The sequence below is a fragment of the Syngnathoides biaculeatus genome, chromosome 5 (genome assembly GCF_019802595.1).
Source record: "Syngnathoides biaculeatus isolate LvHL_M chromosome 5, ASM1980259v1, whole genome shotgun sequence".
Lineage (NCBI taxonomy): Eukaryota > Metazoa > Chordata > Actinopteri > Syngnathiformes > Syngnathidae > Syngnathoides > Syngnathoides biaculeatus.
Genome location: NC_084644.1, coordinates 9,932,727 through 9,952,950, shown reverse-complemented (window position 1 = coordinate 9,952,950; position 20,224 = coordinate 9,932,727). Strand labels below are relative to the sequence as shown.

Below are 20,224 nucleotides of genomic sequence, written 5' to 3'. Positions count from 1 at the left end.
TACAGTAGATATCACATAGAGGAAATACAATTTTTTAATGTAACATTTCAGAAGAATTGATTGTAAATCTATCTTTACATAGGTAACAAACAGTTTCAAAAACACTAGATTTATTTTAGTGGTTGTAGTTTGACATATAATTAACATTTATGTGCTGTTTTTCTTCAGCTGGTACTGGGGCCTTAGACGACCCTCAAGGCATTATGAACAATTCGAAATCGCAATCGCTCTCAGCACAATATCTTCGGGCTTCGGCTAGAACTAATAAAAAATGAAAAGCTTGTGAGGACACTGAGGTGAGGTGGAGGTGTGTGCTGACTCATTTTGAATCAATCCGTCCATTTTCTCTACTGCTTATCGGGACTACGGTTGCAGGTGTGCCACAGCCTATCGCCTGGGAGAGGCGGCGTAAACCCAAGTGGCTACCAGCCAATCCCAGAATGCATATAAACAAACAAACAATCACATCCGTGGACAATGTAGAGTCTTCAATTAATCCAATATGCATGTTTTTGCAAAAACTGACGACCTGAAAAAGGGGGGCCACCCACCAGTTTTGATGTGGTCGGCTGGTTAATGCTGAGCCAAGAAGAAGGGTGTGCACACTTATGGATCCACGTGATCTCAGTTGTTTGTTTTCGACTTCCAAGAAGGGTGTGCGCACTTATGCATCCACGTAATCTCAGTTGTTTGTTTTAACCCTCCACATTTGAAAAGATTATTTTTAAAAATTCAATTGTATTTGTAGCCTATAGGTCAAAACTTTTGAAATTATTTAACTCGCCGTCATTTAGATCCTTTGTACAGGTGTGCGCAGGCTTTTTTTTGTCTCTGCCCTAAGTACAACCGAAGTCGATCCATGCATGTAAATATAGTGCGACCGTTGTCATGCGTTTATTTGCACTGGCACTCCGGGGAAGATGATTAGCTGGATGTGAGCGAGCCTTCCGCATGAGCAGCTACACGGACGCGGGGAGCGACTGTTTATGGTGCCGTGCGTGCTTGCGTGTGCACTTGGCCGCTGGAGGAAATGAATGTGAAACTGAGAGATAAGCAATGACAGGGTGGGTAGAGGCGAGTTGTGGGGGTGGGGGCGGGGGTCGAACAGTTTGGAGCATCTACTGTATACAAGAAAGGGCTCCTTTAGGTCACTATTATAATAGGGACGCCCCCCACCCCCTCCCACCCAGCCTCCAGCTATGTTGTGGCTTATCGTTGGTACACCAAGCAAAATCGTCGATTTTTCAGGCAATTTATTTTGATGGGTTTGTACAAGTATACGATCTGTTTGTACAAAGGTACATTGCCGCTCGGTGTGCATTAAATTTCCAATGTTTGATGCTTTACAATTATTATAACGTCTTTGCTCATTTCTGGTAGCTCATCTGTGGCATTTTGCTCGCGTAGTCCCTCATTTATTTATCCATCATATCCATAAATCCAGAAGGTAGGAACCATAAATTAATTTTATTATTTAAATATTGGGTGGCACGGTGGGCTCAGCTGGTAAAGCATTGACCTCACAGTTCTGAGGTCCTGAGTTCAATCCCGGACCCACCTGTGTGGAGTCTGATGTTCTCCCCGGGCCTGTGTGGGTTTTCTCTGGGCACTCCGGTTTCCTCACACATCCCAAAAAACATGCAACATAAATTGGACACTCTAAATTGCCCCTAGGTGTGATTATGAGTGTGGCTATTTGTCTCTACGTGCCTTGCGATTGGTGGCAACCAGCTCAGGATGTGCCCCGCCTCCTGTGCGTTGACAGCTGGGATAGGCTCCGGCACTCCCCGCGACCCTCATAAGGATAAGCGGTAAAGAAAATGGATGGGTGGATGTTTTACAGTAAACTTCAACTGGGAGTAACAAATAAACAGCTTTAAAGCACGCATAATTTGCCTCTGATGGGGAAAACTGCACTAATGCTACTAAAGTAGTGTACAGTACAGCATCACTATTTAGCATCACAGTAGAGTCGCAGTGACGCATTACTATTACTATTAAACTCAAGCAGCAGAAGTGTTTGTGACGTTTAAGTCTTCAGGGGCCTCAAACACACACAGATGGAGGTTCTACTGTACATCGATTTTTTTTTTTTAACAGAGTAAAACGTGACAATATCTGGTGTACCTGCACACTCGAAGGAGATGCAATGCAACAACTTTAGTAAGAGCTCATTTAAAGGCAGCATATTTAGGCATACACGTTATTTAAACACCTGACAAAATAATAAAACAATTAGCTTCCCCGTGATAAAAATACACTTATGATTGCTTTTGTGAGATCTTTGTACACTTTCTTTAACATCACAAGATTCTTGAGCATATGCAGCAGCTGAACGCATTTTCCGTACTAAAAAAAAAAATAATAATTTTTTAAGAGATTAGAATACTGAAATATCTTTTTAAAATAAATACATAGCTTACAATTTTTTCAAAAATATTTTAAAATTTAAATTCAAATTGATTTCAATTATAATTATATTATATATTTTGATTAGATTTTAAAACAAATGGTCAAATACAATGGGGACAAAAAAATTACACTAAAACACAAGAGCTACTACTGCATTTGTATTCATTTTTGGCCAAACAGTTAAGTAACCACGGCACAGCATTGGAATTCAAGTATGTAAAACAAATATCATATCCGTGACAGCGTGGCATGAGATCACACACGTGTACCTAATGTTACTCCTGGCCTGGGGTGTCAAATGTGACGGCTGCTGTTTCATGTTACAGCGCCTCTTTTCTTTGTGTCTGTGCGGATTTAAAAAATAATAATAAAAAAAAAAATCACGGCGCAGGCAGCTGGTTTGTGTTTACTACTACAGTACAGCTGTCAGCTTAGATTATGATGTCACCATCCATCCATCCCTCCATCCATCCTGCGGCCTCACATGAGCCAACAGAGCCGACTTATTTACTCATATAAAGATGTGACATCACATGATTACAAATCGACCAACAAACTACTAATAAATACTATTTGTTCCATTAAATTGTATTAATTCATTCCCTAGTAGTTTCCTTTCACTTCATGGTGTTTCTCCAGGCTGTACTGTTTCTCGTTCTTCTATTATTTGATTTTTTTTTTTTTGGTCCAATCAGACTGCAGCCTCTATGTATTAATATTCCCAGGGCATCCACAATCAGTACCGCTGTGCCATGTAACTTCAACTAAATTAGCAATGGAATTGTTGGCCCTCAATGACATCGGGAATTTTACGTCCTCTGACTCGTTGTTTGGACAAAGCGTTTGATCTCAAAACACATCTGTAGTCAGAATCAGAATCAGAATCAACTTTAACGGTCAAGTGTGGAACGACACTCAAGGAATTTGTGAATTTTGACATTCATGTTGAGTACGGAGAAGAACTCCAAACAAACTAACAAGAACGAAGAACAATCGACATTGAATTAATAGGGAACAATTTCTTATAAGAGTCACAGTTTTGCAAGGATGCAGAGTCTTCAAGCATTTAGAGCAGTTAAGAGTGCGTGTTACGCTTGTACGGAGTGCCCTGACCCGTTCGCGGTTCGACGTTATAAACCAGTGCGATGACAATTGTGCAAAGGGAGCAGTTTGATGTGCCCAATCGTCCGATAGTCTACATCGATGGTCTCAAACGTGTGGCACGCGGGCCATTTGTGGCCCACAAGATGATGTTTTGCGGCCCCCACCTTAATATGAAAGTATAATGGGAGTGCAGCCCCTTGAGTTTTATATGGATGGCACTTTTACAATGTTGTGTGCGCAGCAGACGAATCACGGTGGGGTAGATGGCTATCGGGCATGTGACATCGATCGGTGTGATGGTCTGAGCGCTCCCCATGCTGAATAGTCCCCTTGTGATTTATTGCGCATGCGTTACTAACAGGGGAACTCCGGGTACGTAGCAGACGCTTACTGGTCTCATAGTTCCCCTTCTTCTACATAGAGGGAGCTAACATACGTTATAACCTAACCCTAACCTAACCTTAAAACAAAAGTATACACATATCTGTACATTCGATGTGTTCGTCTTTCTGAGCGAACATGAACACGCGGCGACAAGTTGTCGAACGGTACACATTGAAGCATGGATGCGGATGTTCCAGAATGGCGAGAAGTTTACAAAATATACGCGTGTGCGCATTAATATACGCGCATGCACATTAATCACAAAAAGACTTTTCAGCATCGGGAGCGCTCAGGCCATCACACCAGGCCTGATGCAAGCAGAGAAACTATTTTCAATGATAAAGTTACAGCAGCGTTGCCAAGGAGTTTTTTTTTTTCCCCAGAAGTTTTAGACAAGTTGTCAACACCAGCGTCCTTCATCTTATTTTGTGTTTTAAAAAAAGATGTTTGAGAAGATAGGACTGTTTTTTATTTCTAATTTTAATCCTACATAAGTCCATGTGCACTGAGGCTGCGGCCCAGCCTCAGCCAGACTCCGCCTCCAGAGGCCCCAGGTTAAATTGCGTTTGACACCCCTGGTCTACAGGATATATTGGTAATACTGAACAGAGCCGATGAGGTAAAAAAAAAACAAAAAACAATCTGCTCTGACCATCATTTGCGTCACGCACTGCATACATTTTTCAAATCCTGTAAAAGAATACTTGAAAAATATAAATTTTAGGGGAAAAAAATATACATTTTTCTAAAAAAAATACAGCAGGCTTTTCTTTTATAAAATGCCCAACTCCTCCAAAAATAACTTTTTTTTGCCAGAAAAAAATGAACATTTTTTGGTGGGAAATATCTAATGTTTTCACAAAAGAATACATTCGCATGTAAAAATATGGATGATTTTAAGGACTACAAAACATAAAATTGGACAGGAAGTCAGACATTTTGGTTTAATGTGGACATTTTGGCTAATTCAATTTGGGCAATTCTCATATTTTGATGAAATCCTGTTAGAATAGAGAATGCACCCAAATGAGCGGCGATCGTACGCAGGAATCGCTAAATTGTGAGGACTTTTTTTGCCTACAGGTTCAAATGTGGCTAAAGGGGAAAAAAAGTATCAACAGGAAACAGGGAGACCTTAAATAAATGTACAAACAAAAAGGCCCATGCCTGAGATTCAGGAACTCGGCCATTTTGGTTTGAAGAGCTCATTTGGGGTGAATTCAAGCACTCCCACTTTGACAAATGAGCGCCACCTAACTGTAAGCAAGTTTCGAAGACAGATGAGCATCAACAAATTGTTGGGATTTAAAACATTTTTTTTTTTGCTACACCGTACAATGAAAAGAGAACAAGCAGTGGCAACAGTCACTCGTCGTTTTCAAGACATTTGGAAAGCGAAATAAAATACATTTTGAGGACTGTTCATAAAAAAATGAAGTGTTTTATTTACTGCGATGAACTCCCATCCGTAGGATTTCTCACCATGAAGGTCACAAAGCCTGAATTTGTCACAGTGAATGAAACACTTTATCTTTTGTGCTCATTCTTGTTTACCTTTTTGCGCGCGATACAAAAATGACCTTGTAGTTTTTTGCCCAGAGAAAGCGCAAGTGTGTGTTTACCTCTTGAGAAAGAAACATATAAATAAAGATCAGTTTAAATAGTAATAGTGTTGCTGGCAGTGAACCTGGCAAGGTAGCTTATCAACAAATGATTCAATTTCAAAAACAAGGCTGGATACTTGCAGGAGGCAGCAAGCTGAGGTCGTCTTCAAGGTTCTTTCCTGTTAAATGCGGTTTTGTTGCTAGGTGTCGCGCACTTTGAAAACTGTTGAGATCGGGCATTGTGGCACTGAAATGGGTATTTGCTTTAAGGTACTAACGTGACTAACTCAAAAACCTAAACCCAATACAGTACACCTACCTTACCCTTTCTTCCTAAAAAACCAACAACCCTAAACTGTAATATTGCCCCAAAAAACAAAAACTCTTCCTTCCTAACAATAGAAGCATGTCTTGAATATTTTTCTTTATTATACTGACTTCAATTCCTCAAGGGAAAATTGAGAATTTACATGCGGCATGCTAACACCTCTTGAGTTCGGGGAGTGAAGATCATGCCTTGCTCAAGGGATCTTAGCCAGTTCCCAGGAGAAGAGAATGGCATCTATCTAACGACTAATAGCCATTTTCCAAGCGTATTCAATTCCAAAGTCAAAATCTTTCCAAATGAGAAACTGCCGCTCCAATCTTCTTGAGTCCTAATCCTGACCAGTAACCATAACCTCTAACCCCTCACCCCAATCTTAATCCAAGCACCTAACCTTTTCTTCCCTAGCCTTAACTAGTCACCCAACTCCTAATTGAATTATTGTGGTTATCATTCAGGTACTCATGTGAGCGTCTGGCCCAGGTTAGTCCAATGATCGACACCGGCCCGCCGAGCATGCTGGAGAGCGCGGAGGAGGCGCCGTGCACTGTGTGCTGCTGCACACTGGGCAACAAGATCCTCACTGTGGTCTTCATGGTGCTGCTGATCCTGGCCATCCTCTTCGGTAACCTGCTGACCCTGGCGGTCATCTTGGGTACTAAGCACTTCAGGACACCGCAGGGCTACCTAAAAGCCTCGCTGGCTGCGGCCGACCTTGTGGTAGGTGCCTTCGTTGTGCCGCTGTCTGTCTACGCTGAGCTCTACCTCATGGCTGGTGATTCTGCGCCCGAGTGGACGGCATACAACTCACATTCAGTGAGCTTCCACCCTTGCACCCTTATCGGACCCATTTTCGCCGGTTGCACACTGGTGTCCATCACCACCATCTTCCTGATGACGATAGAGCGTAGCATTGCTGTGCTGAAGCCGCTGCATAAAGACTCGGTGATCACGCGCAAACGGACCACAATCCTCATAGTGCTATCCTGGCTGGGGAGCTTCTTCCTGGCCGTGTCGCCCCTGGTGTTCAGCCGCGAGATCGTCCTGGAGTACAACACCTGCAGCCGTATGTGCAACTACGCCTTGGGGACCATCGGCGAGTTCCCCTCGCAGGCCTGGAACATCCTGCTCCTCTTCCCAGCCTTTGACTTCACCCTTCTGGGCGGCACAGTGGCCATCAACATCATCTCGCTGTCCAGCATCAGGCAACACTCCAAGCGCAGGAAACACCTGGCAGAGGCCGAATGCCAAAAAGCCAGCAAGCCCACTTTCTCTGACATCAAGGCAGCCAAGACCATCGGGACACTGACGGTGGCCTTTACAGCCTCCTTTACACCCATCGCAGTCTTTGTGGTGGGCAACGTTCTGGGCAATGAGTGGTGCAATTTCTCCTTCTTCGCCTTCTGGATTTTGGCCACCAACAGCTGCTGCAATGTGATTATTTACAGTGTGCGTGACCAGAAGTTCAGACTGTGTGTGCACAAGTTGCTGCTGAGTGACGCCAATAAGAGTTGCAGACAGTCTTGAGCTTTTATTTTTTTTTTTGTTGAGTCTGCATGTCTGTCTTGTGGACTGCTGAAAGTGACATCTCGTAAACGCACAGACCACTTGAGCCGGGCTCCAGTTAGGACCTGAACTTTTTGGATGAATTTTCACAGGGAGGGATTGAGGGATTGTTGCTGTTGATGGAAGGTATTGGATGTTCGGTAAAGTTGTTGATGAGTGTGCACAATCAGTTGTCCAGTAAACGTATCAGTATGTGGGTTAACAGTTTTGATGGTCGAATACCCTAACCTTAACACTCTTCCTTCCTATCTTTAATTCTACCCTAACCAGTAACACTAAAACGCAACCGTAACTCCTTATCTGTTTCCTGTCTGAACAGCTACTCTAAAACTCATCATTTCCCCCAACTGCTATCATTCTTCCTTCCAGACCCGAACCATCACCTGAACTCTAGCCTCTTCCTTCTTATCCAGTAACCTGAACCCAAACTGAAATCTCTCTTCCTAACTTTAAATTAACCAATATCCTGAGTACAATGAATTTGTTTGGATGGTCCATCCTCTTGAACCTTTTAGTACCCTCATTGTGTACTACACCTTTACCTGACCTAACCTCCGATCGCCAACCATTACCCTGAACAGTATAAATAACTCCCCCACCCTCGCCACATTTATCAGACCCACTTGGTTTGAAAGTTTTGATTCGCTGAAGATTTATTCAGTTTTCATACTACCATGATCCTTTAGAGGGAGGGAGAGGATTTGTCTTGTTTTGTGTGGAGCTGTGCTAAAAGTCTGTGGAATCGTTCTTCATCTGAGCTCAATAAAAAGTATGACGCAGACCAACGTTTCACACCAATTCCTCATGTGAAGTTTTCAACAGATAACAAATGCAATACAATTACGCTACCCACAAAAGGTTCAGGATATTGGACCTCCCGGTAAAATATCAGGGAATAACCTTATTTTCATCTCAATTTATGTATATCTAGCTACTCAAAGTTTCTGTGCTTTTTGTACAACTTGCTATTATCTAACAAAGAGGTGAACAATAAAATTCAGAATAGTTGAGTCATAAAAAGTTCCAAAGACGATCACTTCTCTGCATTTTTGTGACTATCTTGTAACACTCTTAAGATGAGTGGGTGACATTTAGGAAGTCTTCAAACAGGACGTTCTCAAGAGGAACAGGCCACTCTAAGATCATGGTGTCGTCAGGCGGTTGGAGTCTCAGAAAAGGCATAGGTAGAAACTGCGAGCAATTGAAAGTTGTGCAAAAATCCCTGAAATATTGATCAGTTGGACATGTGCATTCAAAAGAAAAAAATTCCAGCGGTCAAGGAGTTTATGGCTCCCCTCTTCATAGAAGCTTTAGTTTTGGACTGCAAAATACTCCTCTACGGCAGGAGTGTCTAACTTATTTTTGTCGCGGGCCACATTACAGTTACGATTTCCCTCACGGGGCCGTTATGACTGTGAATCCATGAAAATCTTTTGCCTCATCACATTTAAACATGAAAATTCTGAACTAGTTTTGGAATCAGAAATCAAGCGTAATGGGTTTTTCAACTATTGTTCATGTTTGGTAACACAAAAATGCTTACAATATCTCAATTTTATCGTTTATGATATGACCATTTGAATTTTTTTTTACAGATTATCACAAAAAAAAAATCATGGAAGTTGATATAGATGATTTGCCTTTGCGGGCCACATAAAATCTTGCGGCGGGCCAGATCTGGCCCCCGGGGCTTGAGTTTGAGACCTGTGCTCTACGGCATCAATGACCTCGGGATCTGTGGCAAAATGTTAACCGCTGAACTCTTCTTTTTTTACATCTTGGGGAATACTGTAGCTAGTAATCTGAGCGACACAAATCAGGTGAATATGGCAGATGATCTGCCATATTCACCCGATATATTCTCCTAAACTATGTGACATAACTTCACACACTGGAGAGGAGCAGTGAAGTAGGTAGCCATTTTCTGAGAAAAGGTATTCTCATCTTCATAAAAATGCAAAATTCAAAATAATAAATTTATAAGCTCTAGTTGGAATAGTGATGGCTCCAGTGAAACTGCAATATTTTTACTCGGGATTATCACACTGTTAAATTGTGACACCAGCCCATGCCTTGTCGTGTCGATGGGAAAAACTCCCACTTCCTGCGGCTGCTCCCTGTCCTTTTTGGAAAATGATGTGATTTGGGAGGTGAACCCAAAGGTTGGGTCGAAGGGGGAGTGGGGGGCGGGGATTTCCCCTCAGATGAACTGCTGAACTGCTCTCAAGGGCAGCGAGTCACCATCAAAACTTAGCAGCATCAAAAGATAACTCCACACTTTCTCAGCCATTACACCGACACCGGTGCCCCGACCCCTAAAGTCCAATCACAGTCGATCAGGTGAGAGTTAGTGAAGGCCCAATTAAAAGCCTTTCGTAGCTGCGACTTGGCACAGGAAAAAAAAAAAAAAAAAAGACAAAATATTGTATTCTCAACATCTTCAAATTAGCGTTAATCAAAGTTGCTGGATGTTGACATTTTTGTTGAAACCAGAACCGAAGAGAATCTGGACCCTTTCAAATTTGACTAAGACACTGATACCCTGGCCTGCGCTAATCCCTGGGCATTGCAATTCGCCGCCTCCTCAACTCTGTGCTACGAACATTTTTTGCCCGCGTGTGTTCACAACAGCAAAAGATGACTCTTAATAGTTTCATCATTTGCAGATGTGCAAAAGAATCACATCCCAATTTTGATACAAGGCATACAAAGTATATGTTTTAAATTTGTCGGCCGTCAAAGCAAAAAGTCAACAAAAAAATAAATTCTCAAGTGAAAATCTACGAGTATGGATCAGTGATGTCACTAGGCCTATTTTAAAGGGGAGAAGCCCCCCGAAAATACGTTCAAGAGTCCCTCAACAAATATAGGTTTATGGCAAAGTTTTACAGTCTGAGCCTACATAAAACATAAAATTGTTTTTTTTGGCCACTTCAGAGGACATCTGTCAATAACGCAAAGCCGAGGCCAGCGAAGCACAACACACAGCTGGTGTGAGTGCATGCGTAAACAGCAAAGCTGTCAATTACACGCAGTCCTGAAGGCAAAAGGATTCATTTAGCGCTAACAAGCTCTCGTCTTAGCTCTCATCGGTGAGCCAAAAACAATCACGGGAGCCTTCTCTATCTTCCTGGCACCTGGGCCGCTTTGTACGTGCTGTAAAAAAAACAAAACACACCCCCCAAAAAAAAAAACAAAAAAACAAAACCCCACTACCAACTTCACTCCCCCTCAGCCGTTCCTCTTTTTTCATGTTACTTAAATCATGAAAGATTCACGTTATGAAAGATGCACGGTAACACGTGCCACCTTCAGATAACACCAGGGTGCATTACGTAAGGAAGCGATCAGTGTGACAGCTGATGCAAACGCCTTTTACTTAAAAAAAAAAACAAAATCTTATTTATAAATTTTTTGATTTTACCACCCTTCAACACAGGAATGAATGGATGGACGCAATTTACCGTACCAGATTGCACGATAGAAATAAACTATCTATAAGGTGTTTAAAGAAAAAAAAAAAAATCAGGAGAACATTAACTCCTGTTACACAATTAATGCCCCTTATTAGTTATTCTTGATAAACTCCACCATGCAAAACAGAAATAAAGATGTGCCGTGAGATACTAGTTTATCTTAAAACACTTGCATCTCAAATCATTTTACACCACTGAAATGAATGGAAATTAAATCTGTTCCAGAAATTTCACATTTAAGTGACTCCATAATCTGCAATGTTATTCTTTTTTGTGTGCAGAGGATAAATATATGCCAGTGACTGTTAATATTGTAATAGTTTGTGTCTTCATGTGTTGCTGCATGTTTTGTGGTAAACAACGCCACACAGATGCTTATTTAAACTGCCAATAGTGTTTTCCCATTATGTGTTAGCACAATGATCGTGGACTTGCCAAGGTGGCGTGGTTGTTTTGTGTAATTCTCTTTGTTACATGTTTAGTTTCACAGTAAACTTCAATTGAGACTGGCATTAAACAGCTTGAAGCCACTTTTTAAATATGATAGTTCACTATCTGCCAAACTGCTGCTTATGAAATGATTTGATATATATATATATATATATATATATATATATATATACACACACACACACACACATATATACACACACACACACACACACACACCACACACACACACACACCACACACACACACCACACACACACACACCTCTCCAAAAAGCCAAAAAAGATATATTAAAAGAAAGCACATACCTGTCACTATTTATTGTTCCTCTGATTAATCTTTAATAGTAACAAAAATTCAGATAAGATATTTTAACAGGCTTTTCTTGACTTATGGTTTCTAGCAGAACCCTGAGGGTTTTGTGCTAAAAATGACATTTATTTATTTCTCAGTTCCAGCTGAAGAAAAATAGAGCCAAATCATGATGCTGCTACCACCACAGATATGATCTTCTTGTGGTGACGAGCACTGTTGTTTTTTGCACTATACATTTTGGAATTATGGCCAAAAAGTTCAAACTTGTTTTCATTGAACCGTGACAAACTCTCCGAAACACGTTTAGACTTTTTATATCCAAGCTAAATGGTCTACTTCCTGTCAGTGATTGTCCGGCAGAAGTCTGTGAAGACCTTGGAAGAGCCTTCAGTAAGTCTTTTTCCAGGACCGCAGGTAGAGCTGGATGGCGAGCAGAGGGTTTCGTTTCTGCAGGCTCGGGTGGAAAATGTCAAAATCCGCCTTCCGTACCCTCTGTAGGAAGTCCTCCAGCACCACCTGCATTGTGCACACACACCACAGAAGAGGAAGAGTCGCACGTTACATCTCCATGTTTGGAATTTATCTCATAAGTCAGTGATTTCTTGGAAGTAAAAAAAAATATATTGGTTGAATAAATTTTACAAATTCAAATATCGAATGATGACATGAGTGAGCCGACTTAAAACTTCTACAGGATGCTAAATGTTGTCTGGACATTTTTTTTGCTGTGATTTAGAAGCAAAAATTTGACATATGAGGGCAATATACTCAACTCACTTCAGCAGTTAAACAGATCGTAAACAATTTTTCATGGCACAGGCTTCAAGCTGTTTACTGACACCCCACCTGAAGTTTACATTCAAACTAAACAGAACTAAGAATTACACATTGTGCATTTAAAACCAAATAGCTTTGCCTTATGACGGTCTGTTTAGCTTAATGCTAACAAAGACAACAGACGGGCTAACAAACGGCATCTGTGCTGCCACGTTAAAACCTTTCGAGCAACGGGCGGTTGACCACAAACAGTGGAGCAACACATGTAGCCAGATAATATATGAATTTTATTAGCCACATTTATTAGTCTGTGCAAAACTACCCTTATGGCAGTTTACTAACAACCAAGGATCAAGCACCCCAATGTGTAAATGCAGGTCTGTTTTATACTGCGCCCAGCTGGTCACAATGCACACACCAGAAGAAGCAGGCCAATTTCTATTAAGCTGAAGCAAAAAATTCAGGGGGAAAACTATTTCATTAAGTCATTACTGTAGATTTTTTTTTTTACAGTTAAATATTGTAGTCCTGTTTTCTAATGATAACTTATTACAATAATGAAAACCCCAAAATAAATGATTAAAAAAACCACCAGCTCGAAAAGAGTACTCTATTGAAATTTCCATGATAATAGGGACAGATGGTTTTCACTATGTTTTTATACTTACACACGGTCACAGAATTAAACTATTCTCTCAAGGCACCACTGTACATTCATTTTGATTTTAATAAGTGGTTAATTACAATTCATTGAATTATGAATAACAACACAACAGATGGCAGTCACTCAAACCTACAATTATTCATGATCAATTTTTAAGTGTTTACATGGAAATGCGAAAATATAACCATCGGGGGACCACCGCGGCATGAAAATCGCATGCTTTATGCATGCCGAGTGGCTTTTAGTGGAAGATAAGGGGCGCTTGCACCATTCTGTACGAGATAGCAGCTCACTAGCTACAGTTACATCAAGACTTTAGAGGGGAAATAGCCATCCATCCATCCATCCATCCATCCATCCATCCATCCATTTTCTCCACCGCTTATCCTCACGAGGGTCGCGGGGAGTGCTGGAGCCTGTCAACGGGCAGGAGGCGGGGTACACCCTGAACTGGTTGCAAGTCAATCGCAGCACTATATTGCTGATATATTATGGGAATTTTTTTTTTTTTACAGCATACACGCAAGTCAGTGTAGTACAATGTAGTAGGCAGGACTGAGCTGTACCAGAACGCAACTACTCTATAGTGGGCAGCACTGAGCTGTACTAGAAGACAGCAAGCAATAGAGAGCAAGAGCGCGCAAGAGCGAGAAGAAAAATCCCATCCACCCAGAAAACATGCTGCAAATCATGAAACTTTATTTTGGTTGTAAATCCATCTCTGCAAAATAATACCGACAAATGAAATGCCTTAACAATGGTCAAAGTAGATTTAAATTAAAGCATAATTCGTCCAGCATAAGTCATTAATTACCCCTTGAGGGATTCTATTGGTTGCACTGTGAAAAATGGTTTGTGATGTCTGACTAACGCTCTGACACTGGGGTACTCGTGAGACTTCATTGCACCCTGGTAAAGCTCCAAGACATCCCGTACCAGATTCATCAAAGTAAGACCAAGCACACAACTCCGCCCAGGGGTCTCATTTGTCTATTAGTTGCTGCGTGACGACTTACCGTGTGGAGGAAAGCCGGCATCGCAGCTGCCGGGACGCTGGGGCCAAACGAACGTGCCTGGAGGGGGTAAAAGGAGACAATAGCAAAAATAAATGTAAGCTGGTGTTGACTTTATCACTATATGTGTGTGTGTGTGCTTGCGGAAGCAAAAACTGTACGCAGCCGTTGGAATAACCTTCACAGTGACGCTCTGCCGCTAATTAGCAAAGAATGCTCACACCTCTAAAGAGAGCTGTGAACATCGCAAACGAGCTTGCTTTAGGGAATAACTCACAAAATATACGCATAGAGAAACCCAGGGCAATTTGAGGACCATTACTCAAAATTTACCTCTTCACATGTTTTTTTTCCTACGGAACTGATCCTTAGCTATACTTTAGAAAAAGCTCACCGATTCACATGCCACTTTTTCAGATGCTGGAACATGCATACAAGCTTTGTCTGTTTAGCCTGGGTTGCGGAACTTGCCACGAGTCTTCACTGTCTATTTATATACACGCATGTCAAAAACAACTAAAAAACACTAGTATGTCATTTGAGTAGGTGGCCTGGTGGAGCAGCTGGTAAAGCATTGCCCTCACAGTTCTGAAGTCCCAGGTTCGATCCCCGACCAGCCTGTGTGGAGTTTGCATGTTCTCCCTATGCCTGCGTGGGTTTTCTCCGGATGGGCATTCCGGTTTCCTCCCACATCGCAAAAACATGCAACATTAATTGGACACTCTAAATTGCCCCTAGGTGTGATTCTGAGTGCGTCTGCTTGTCTTGATGTCCCCTGCGATTGGCTGGCATCCAGTTCAGGGTGTACCCCGCCTCATGCCCGTTGAGAGCTGAGATAGGCGCCGGCACTCCCTGCGACCCTTTTGTGGATAAGCGGCAAAGATAATGGATGGATGGATGTCATTTGAGTTGTGTTTTATTGTGGTTTGCCGCAAGGGGTGGGTACTGACGTGTTGAAGATGAACGTGAGCCTGACTGGCTATGTCGTACACCACGTCCCGGACATTCTGCTCCTGGCTCCGCCTGATGAAGTCCTCCTGTGAGGCCCCGTGCTACAAGCACACAAACAAACCTATGAACAAAAGAAACAAAATCACGCATGCACTAAACACATTCATACAAAAAAAATAAAAATAAAAAACACAGATTGGCACAAACCCATACACACAAACACAAAACAGAAAAATCTATTCTCATCATTTACAAAGCTAAAAAAAAAAGAAAAACATGCACAAAAACAAAATCACACACACAAAAAACGCACGTACAAAACAGAAAAACAAACATGTTGTTCGAAACCCAAAAACATCAACCAACACAGACAAAACACAGCAACACCAAAAATGGATATTTAACAAAACAACATATAACAACAAAACCAGATGCAAACACACTGCAAAAACATACACACATTTTTGTCAATGACACACTGCATCATTTCATGGTTTAAAGGACAGCCACTGGATCTAGATGAATGAATTACCGTAATTCCCAGCCTAAGAGGGCACCTGGTTATAAGCTTCACCCAGAACATTTGTAAAGGAAATACCGTTTGGTACATACATACGCGGCAGCTGTGATAAGCCGCAAGTGCCTACATTGAAACATGAGATATTTACAAAGAAAGACGGTACATAGAAAGAGTTTAAAGCTAGCCGTGCTAACACCAGTGCTCATGCTAGCGCCGCACTAAAGCTAGCACTAACGCTAACAGAGTTGGTTAAAATAAAACTTACCAGTAAATATCATTGAAAAATGGCAGTAACACAGTAGCAACACGCTAGCACAGCGCTAACAGGGCGGTAAAAGTCACTTCCTCGGCACATATATTCCACTGGTCTCATTCTTACTTTTTCCGCTCGAGTGACGTTAGAAATCAAATGCACAAATTAGCCGCATCAACCGCATAAACCGCAGGGTTGAAAGTGTGTGGAAAAAAGTTGCAGCTGTTAGGGCAGAAATTACAGTAGGTTTTACCTTTGTACTTTTGAGTGTGTACTTTTATATTTGATTGCACTTTCACTCAACCAGAGGAGTTGAATCAGTACGACTTTGTGGTCTATTTTTATTTTTGTATCTCACCAGCATGCAGATGTCCATGGGCAGGTAGACTCTGCGCCGGCGGCTGTGATGAGGGGTCGCCCTCAGACAGGTCACGATGCCGTGCGCCTTGCCGACATGACTCGCCGCGTGATCGGCATGGACGTCTTTCACACCTGGCACAATTAAGCGCGTACGCAAGTGATGAAAAAGTTTGTATTTTGTTCCTGGAAGACCTTCTTACCTAAAGACTCGAGGAGCAAGTACAAGAGCGGAGACTGCGTGTTCTCGGCGTATGACTCCAGCTCCTGGAGATTCCGGTAACCTCTGTCTTCCAGATCCTTTTCCTGACATGAAACCAATGCATCTATTTTATATACATTTCTCCTCCGCTGTTTCATTGTTCCCACCCGTGCTATATTACAAATTCATTATTATTTTTTTTACAGTGCACATGCAAGCCCAAATGTAGTGCTGTGTGCCTATGGAGCCTTACTCTTTCTGCTATGATTCTGGTCAGCCATCTCTTGGTCAGGTTATGCTTCTTCACCGCCTGCAAAACAAAATCTCCACTGGGTCAATCATCTTTTCAAATAGACCAAAAATATCAACAAACATCACACAAAAATAAAAAGGTAACTAACGTAATTTCCACCCTATAAGACGCAACTTTTTTTCCACACGCTTTCAACCCCGCCATTTATGCGGTGATGTGGTTCATTTGTGCAGTTTTTTCTAACGGCCGCAAGGGGGCACTCAAGCGGAAAAGGTAAGAGTGAGACCGGTGGAATATATGTGCCGAGGAAGACTTTTACTGGTCCGGCTCTGTTGGCGCTGCTCAAGCCTGTTCTGCTGTGTCTCTGATTTTTCCTGGTATGATTTTTTTTTAACCAGCCCTGTTAGTGCGGTACTCGGATTAACATTAGCATGATGTTAACATTAGCATTAACCTTAGTGCGGCGCTAGCGTTAGCATTAGATTTAACTTTGGCATCTTAGTAGAAAGACAAGTACAACGACTGTTTAATAATAAAGTCACACACACACAACTAGATATTACTAGTGAGGCATTAACACTAGTGAAGCAAAAGTACTTTCGAGTTCTTTGACTATTTCGTTAGTTACCCTCCACAGCTCAGTGCTGACTGGCTGGTTGGGTGGTTTGTCCCTGTAGATGTCTTCTACGGCCGTCTTCCAGAACTGCATTCGCATCAGACCGAGGGACTTCTGAGAGACCGAGTCCTTCACCTTGTGAAGAGAAAAGGAACGCAGGCATGAAATACATCCATGTTTTTTATGTAAATAAATCTCAACCCACTCCAACACAGCTCCTTGGCAGCATGATGGCAGCAAAGCACAACTATCGTGTTAATGAAACGCCTCAAATCACTTTGACATAGTTTACTTGGCACCAAGCTGTGAGATGATGACAAAAAGCACTTCTTTTGTCCAAATGAATCTCCTCAATTTACTTCAATAGAATTCCTTGGCACCATGATTCCACAAGACTGCAGCAAAGCAATAATTTTATTGTGCTGGCTAGACCATAAAAACCGAGAAAATTACACATTTATTTGTATAGCGCACGGCATGCACATCACATGATTAAAAGCAATCAAACATAGAAATAAAAGCATTTGAAAAAGTACAATTAAAACAGCTCTTAGTATGTTTTGGACTCTGCGCTCGATTATTAGACCCGAGTCAGTCGATCTCAGAGCCCTACTGGGTTTGTATTCTGTTAGCATTTCTTTCATGTTTCAGAACCTAAACTATCCATCCATTTTCTTTGCCACTTATCCTTACGAGTGTCGTGGGGAGTGCTGGAGCCTATCCCAGCTGTCAACAGGCAGGAGGCGTGGTACACCCTTAACTGGTTGCCAGCCAATCGCAGGCCATATAGAGACAGACAGCTGCATTCACAATCACATCTATGGGCAATTCAGAGTGTCCAATTAATGTTGCATGTTTTTGGGATGTGGGAGGAAACCCGAGTGCCTGGAGAAAACCCACAAGGGCTCGGGGAGAACATGCAAACTCTACACAGGCGGGGCCGGGCTCAAACCCGGATCCTCAGAACTGTGAGGCCAACGCTTTACCATCTGATCCACCGTGCCGCCCAGAACCTAAACCAATTAGTGATTTATAGACCAGTAGCAGAACTTTAAAATCTATTCTAAAATTGTCTGGAAGCCAGTGTAAATACTCAAGAATTGGAGTTTTATGCTCTGAGCGCTTTGTTCTGGTCACAATCCGAGCTGTAGCATTCTGAATGAGCTGAAGCTGTTTAATGCTCTTTTTAGGGAGCCCAGTTAGAAGACCATTACAATAGTCAAGTCTACTTGAGATAAAAGCATGAATGAGCTTCTCACGGTCTGCTTGACACATCCAAGCCTTCCCTCTAGATATGTTCTTCCAATGGTAAAAGGAAGATAGAAAAGACGTTTTTTCAAGCCCATATTGTGCCATAACACCAGTATAGCTGATGGACTACCTGCCTGTGCTAGCTCCACATTGAAGGCTCTCAAAGCCAGAGCAGAGCGTCGTGCCGCCTCCGGCAGCAGGAGGGAGCACACAAAACCTTCATAGTCCCTGGACCTGAGGGGGAAGACGAAGGAAGACATGTTAAAGTCATCCTTTGAGATCCAAAATGACGTACTTTCTTGCTATTGATACAAAACAAAAACATTTACCGAAGGTTTTTTTTAACAACAGGCCACAAGGTTAATTCCAATGGCAGAAAGAAATTGACAACTGGTACTTCAACTGAAAATGGCAACAAAAATGTGGCTTTGGATCAATTTTGTTTTGGCAACACTTTTGCTTTCAGAAACTAAATTAGACATATTGTACAAAAAACAAAACCAGTAAGTGCCTTAAGCCCAGTCAATATTGAGTAAAAGTTGACGGACATCAACCCATCATCCCGACATCAGACGACAACATTGAATTATTATCTCCTGCTAGCTTTGGCTTTGTGATACGAAAGCAACTGGCTTGGCCGGCATGGGGTGGATGTCAAGTGTCGTAACTCGGTAATTACCAGATGGCCACCCAAGAGCAGCATAATTTGCAGTAAGCTTTTAAGTATTGTCCCCCGTGTTTACATATGTCCACATGGCTGATATCCCTCTCATCCAGAGGGTGTGTATTAGTCTGGTGAAGCTGTATCAGTGTGTAGTTATTTTAATATTTTTTTACAGGTACTGTACAGGTGTATAGTATAAGTACATCCCTTGTCTCAAATAACTTTTCAATGTTTGGGAAAAAAAACTTACACAAAGATTCGCTTTACAACTAAAAGTCAAGTAAATTTGATTCAGAACTCGTTGATGAATAGAGATAATTCAGTTACAGCAGCAAACAGCATGAACCGTGATTGTTGGCTTTCATAAGTTTGACCGGCAATATGGCGCCATGAAAATGGTGACGTCATGTGCACGAGCCCGATTGAACGACTATCACCAGGCTGTTTATTTAAAATGAATATTAACACATTTCCCAAAACCTACACTGATGATTTTTTTTAGCACGTTGAATATATTAAAGAGGAAGAATGTCAAAGTGTCGCTTGTATTCATGTCTTTCCCTAGTTGAACCAAGACGAGCCGGGACCCACCTGACCAGCTCCAAACAGAACCTTTCGTTGTGCTGAACATCCGCAGCGGCATTGGCAGCGGCTCTCACACTCCGAATTTCGGCCGCCCGCCGAGCACATGCACCGGCCGGAGACGTCTTCCGCTGGACGGTGAAGAACAGCGAGGGTTTAACGCACGACTTTGCGTGGTTTATACAACTGATGCTCGCTGCCATGTTTTGACACTCCGACTTCCAGTTTTTTTTCCTTCTCTCGACGTTTGAGGTTGCTAACCACCAACTATAAGCTCATTAGCGCCTCTTAAGGCAAAACTGTGTAACATGTTCTCTTGGGCGCTCACGCAATCATTGAAAACTGCCACATGAATTATGAGTACATCGCAATGAATTACAGTATGTTTATTTCAATTTATTGAGATCACGTAAGTAAGTTTTACAACAGAAGCCGACTGATGACCATTGATTTATTGTTCTCAAATTTGTAGTGGAACTGTGTGA

General features: G+C 42.0%; 2 protein-coding genes across 6 annotated transcripts; one reads left to right on the top strand and one right to left on the bottom strand.

The window, feature by feature from the left end:
- Positions 1-8,158, top strand: LOC133501435 (beta-2 adrenergic receptor). The gene is made up of 2 exons (XM_061821198.1): positions 1-5,675; positions 6,288-8,158. The coding sequence occupies exons 1-2, from the start codon at positions 5,611-5,613 to the stop codon at positions 7,354-7,356; spliced, it is 1,134 nt and encodes a 377-aa protein (XP_061677182.1). The 5' UTR covers positions 1-5,610; the 3' UTR covers positions 7,357-8,158.
- A 3,476-nt stretch (positions 8,159-11,634) lies between these two features.
- ndufaf6 (NADH:ubiquinone oxidoreductase complex assembly factor 6) lies at positions 11,635-19,985 on the bottom strand. Of its 5 annotated transcripts, none has more exons than XM_061820060.1 (9): positions 19,749-19,985; positions 18,628-18,727; positions 17,255-17,377; positions 16,627-16,683; positions 16,375-16,477; positions 16,173-16,306; positions 15,041-15,142; positions 14,094-14,150; positions 11,635-12,152 (listed from the first exon to the last, which is right to left on the bottom strand). In XM_061820060.1, the coding sequence occupies exons 1-9, from the start codon at positions 19,940-19,942 to the stop codon at positions 12,024-12,026; spliced, it is 999 nt and encodes a 332-aa protein (XP_061676044.1). In that variant the 5' UTR covers positions 19,943-19,985; the 3' UTR covers positions 11,635-12,023. The 5 variants fall into 5 exon arrangements, 4 of the variants coding, with proteins under 4 accessions (XP_061676044.1, XP_061676047.1, XP_061676046.1 ...); XM_061820063.1 differs by having other exon boundaries at positions 18,624-18,727; positions 19,749-19,766; XR_009795044.1 differs by having other exon boundaries at positions 12,069-12,152; positions 15,041-15,162.
- Positions 19,986-20,224: the final 239 nt, after the last annotated feature.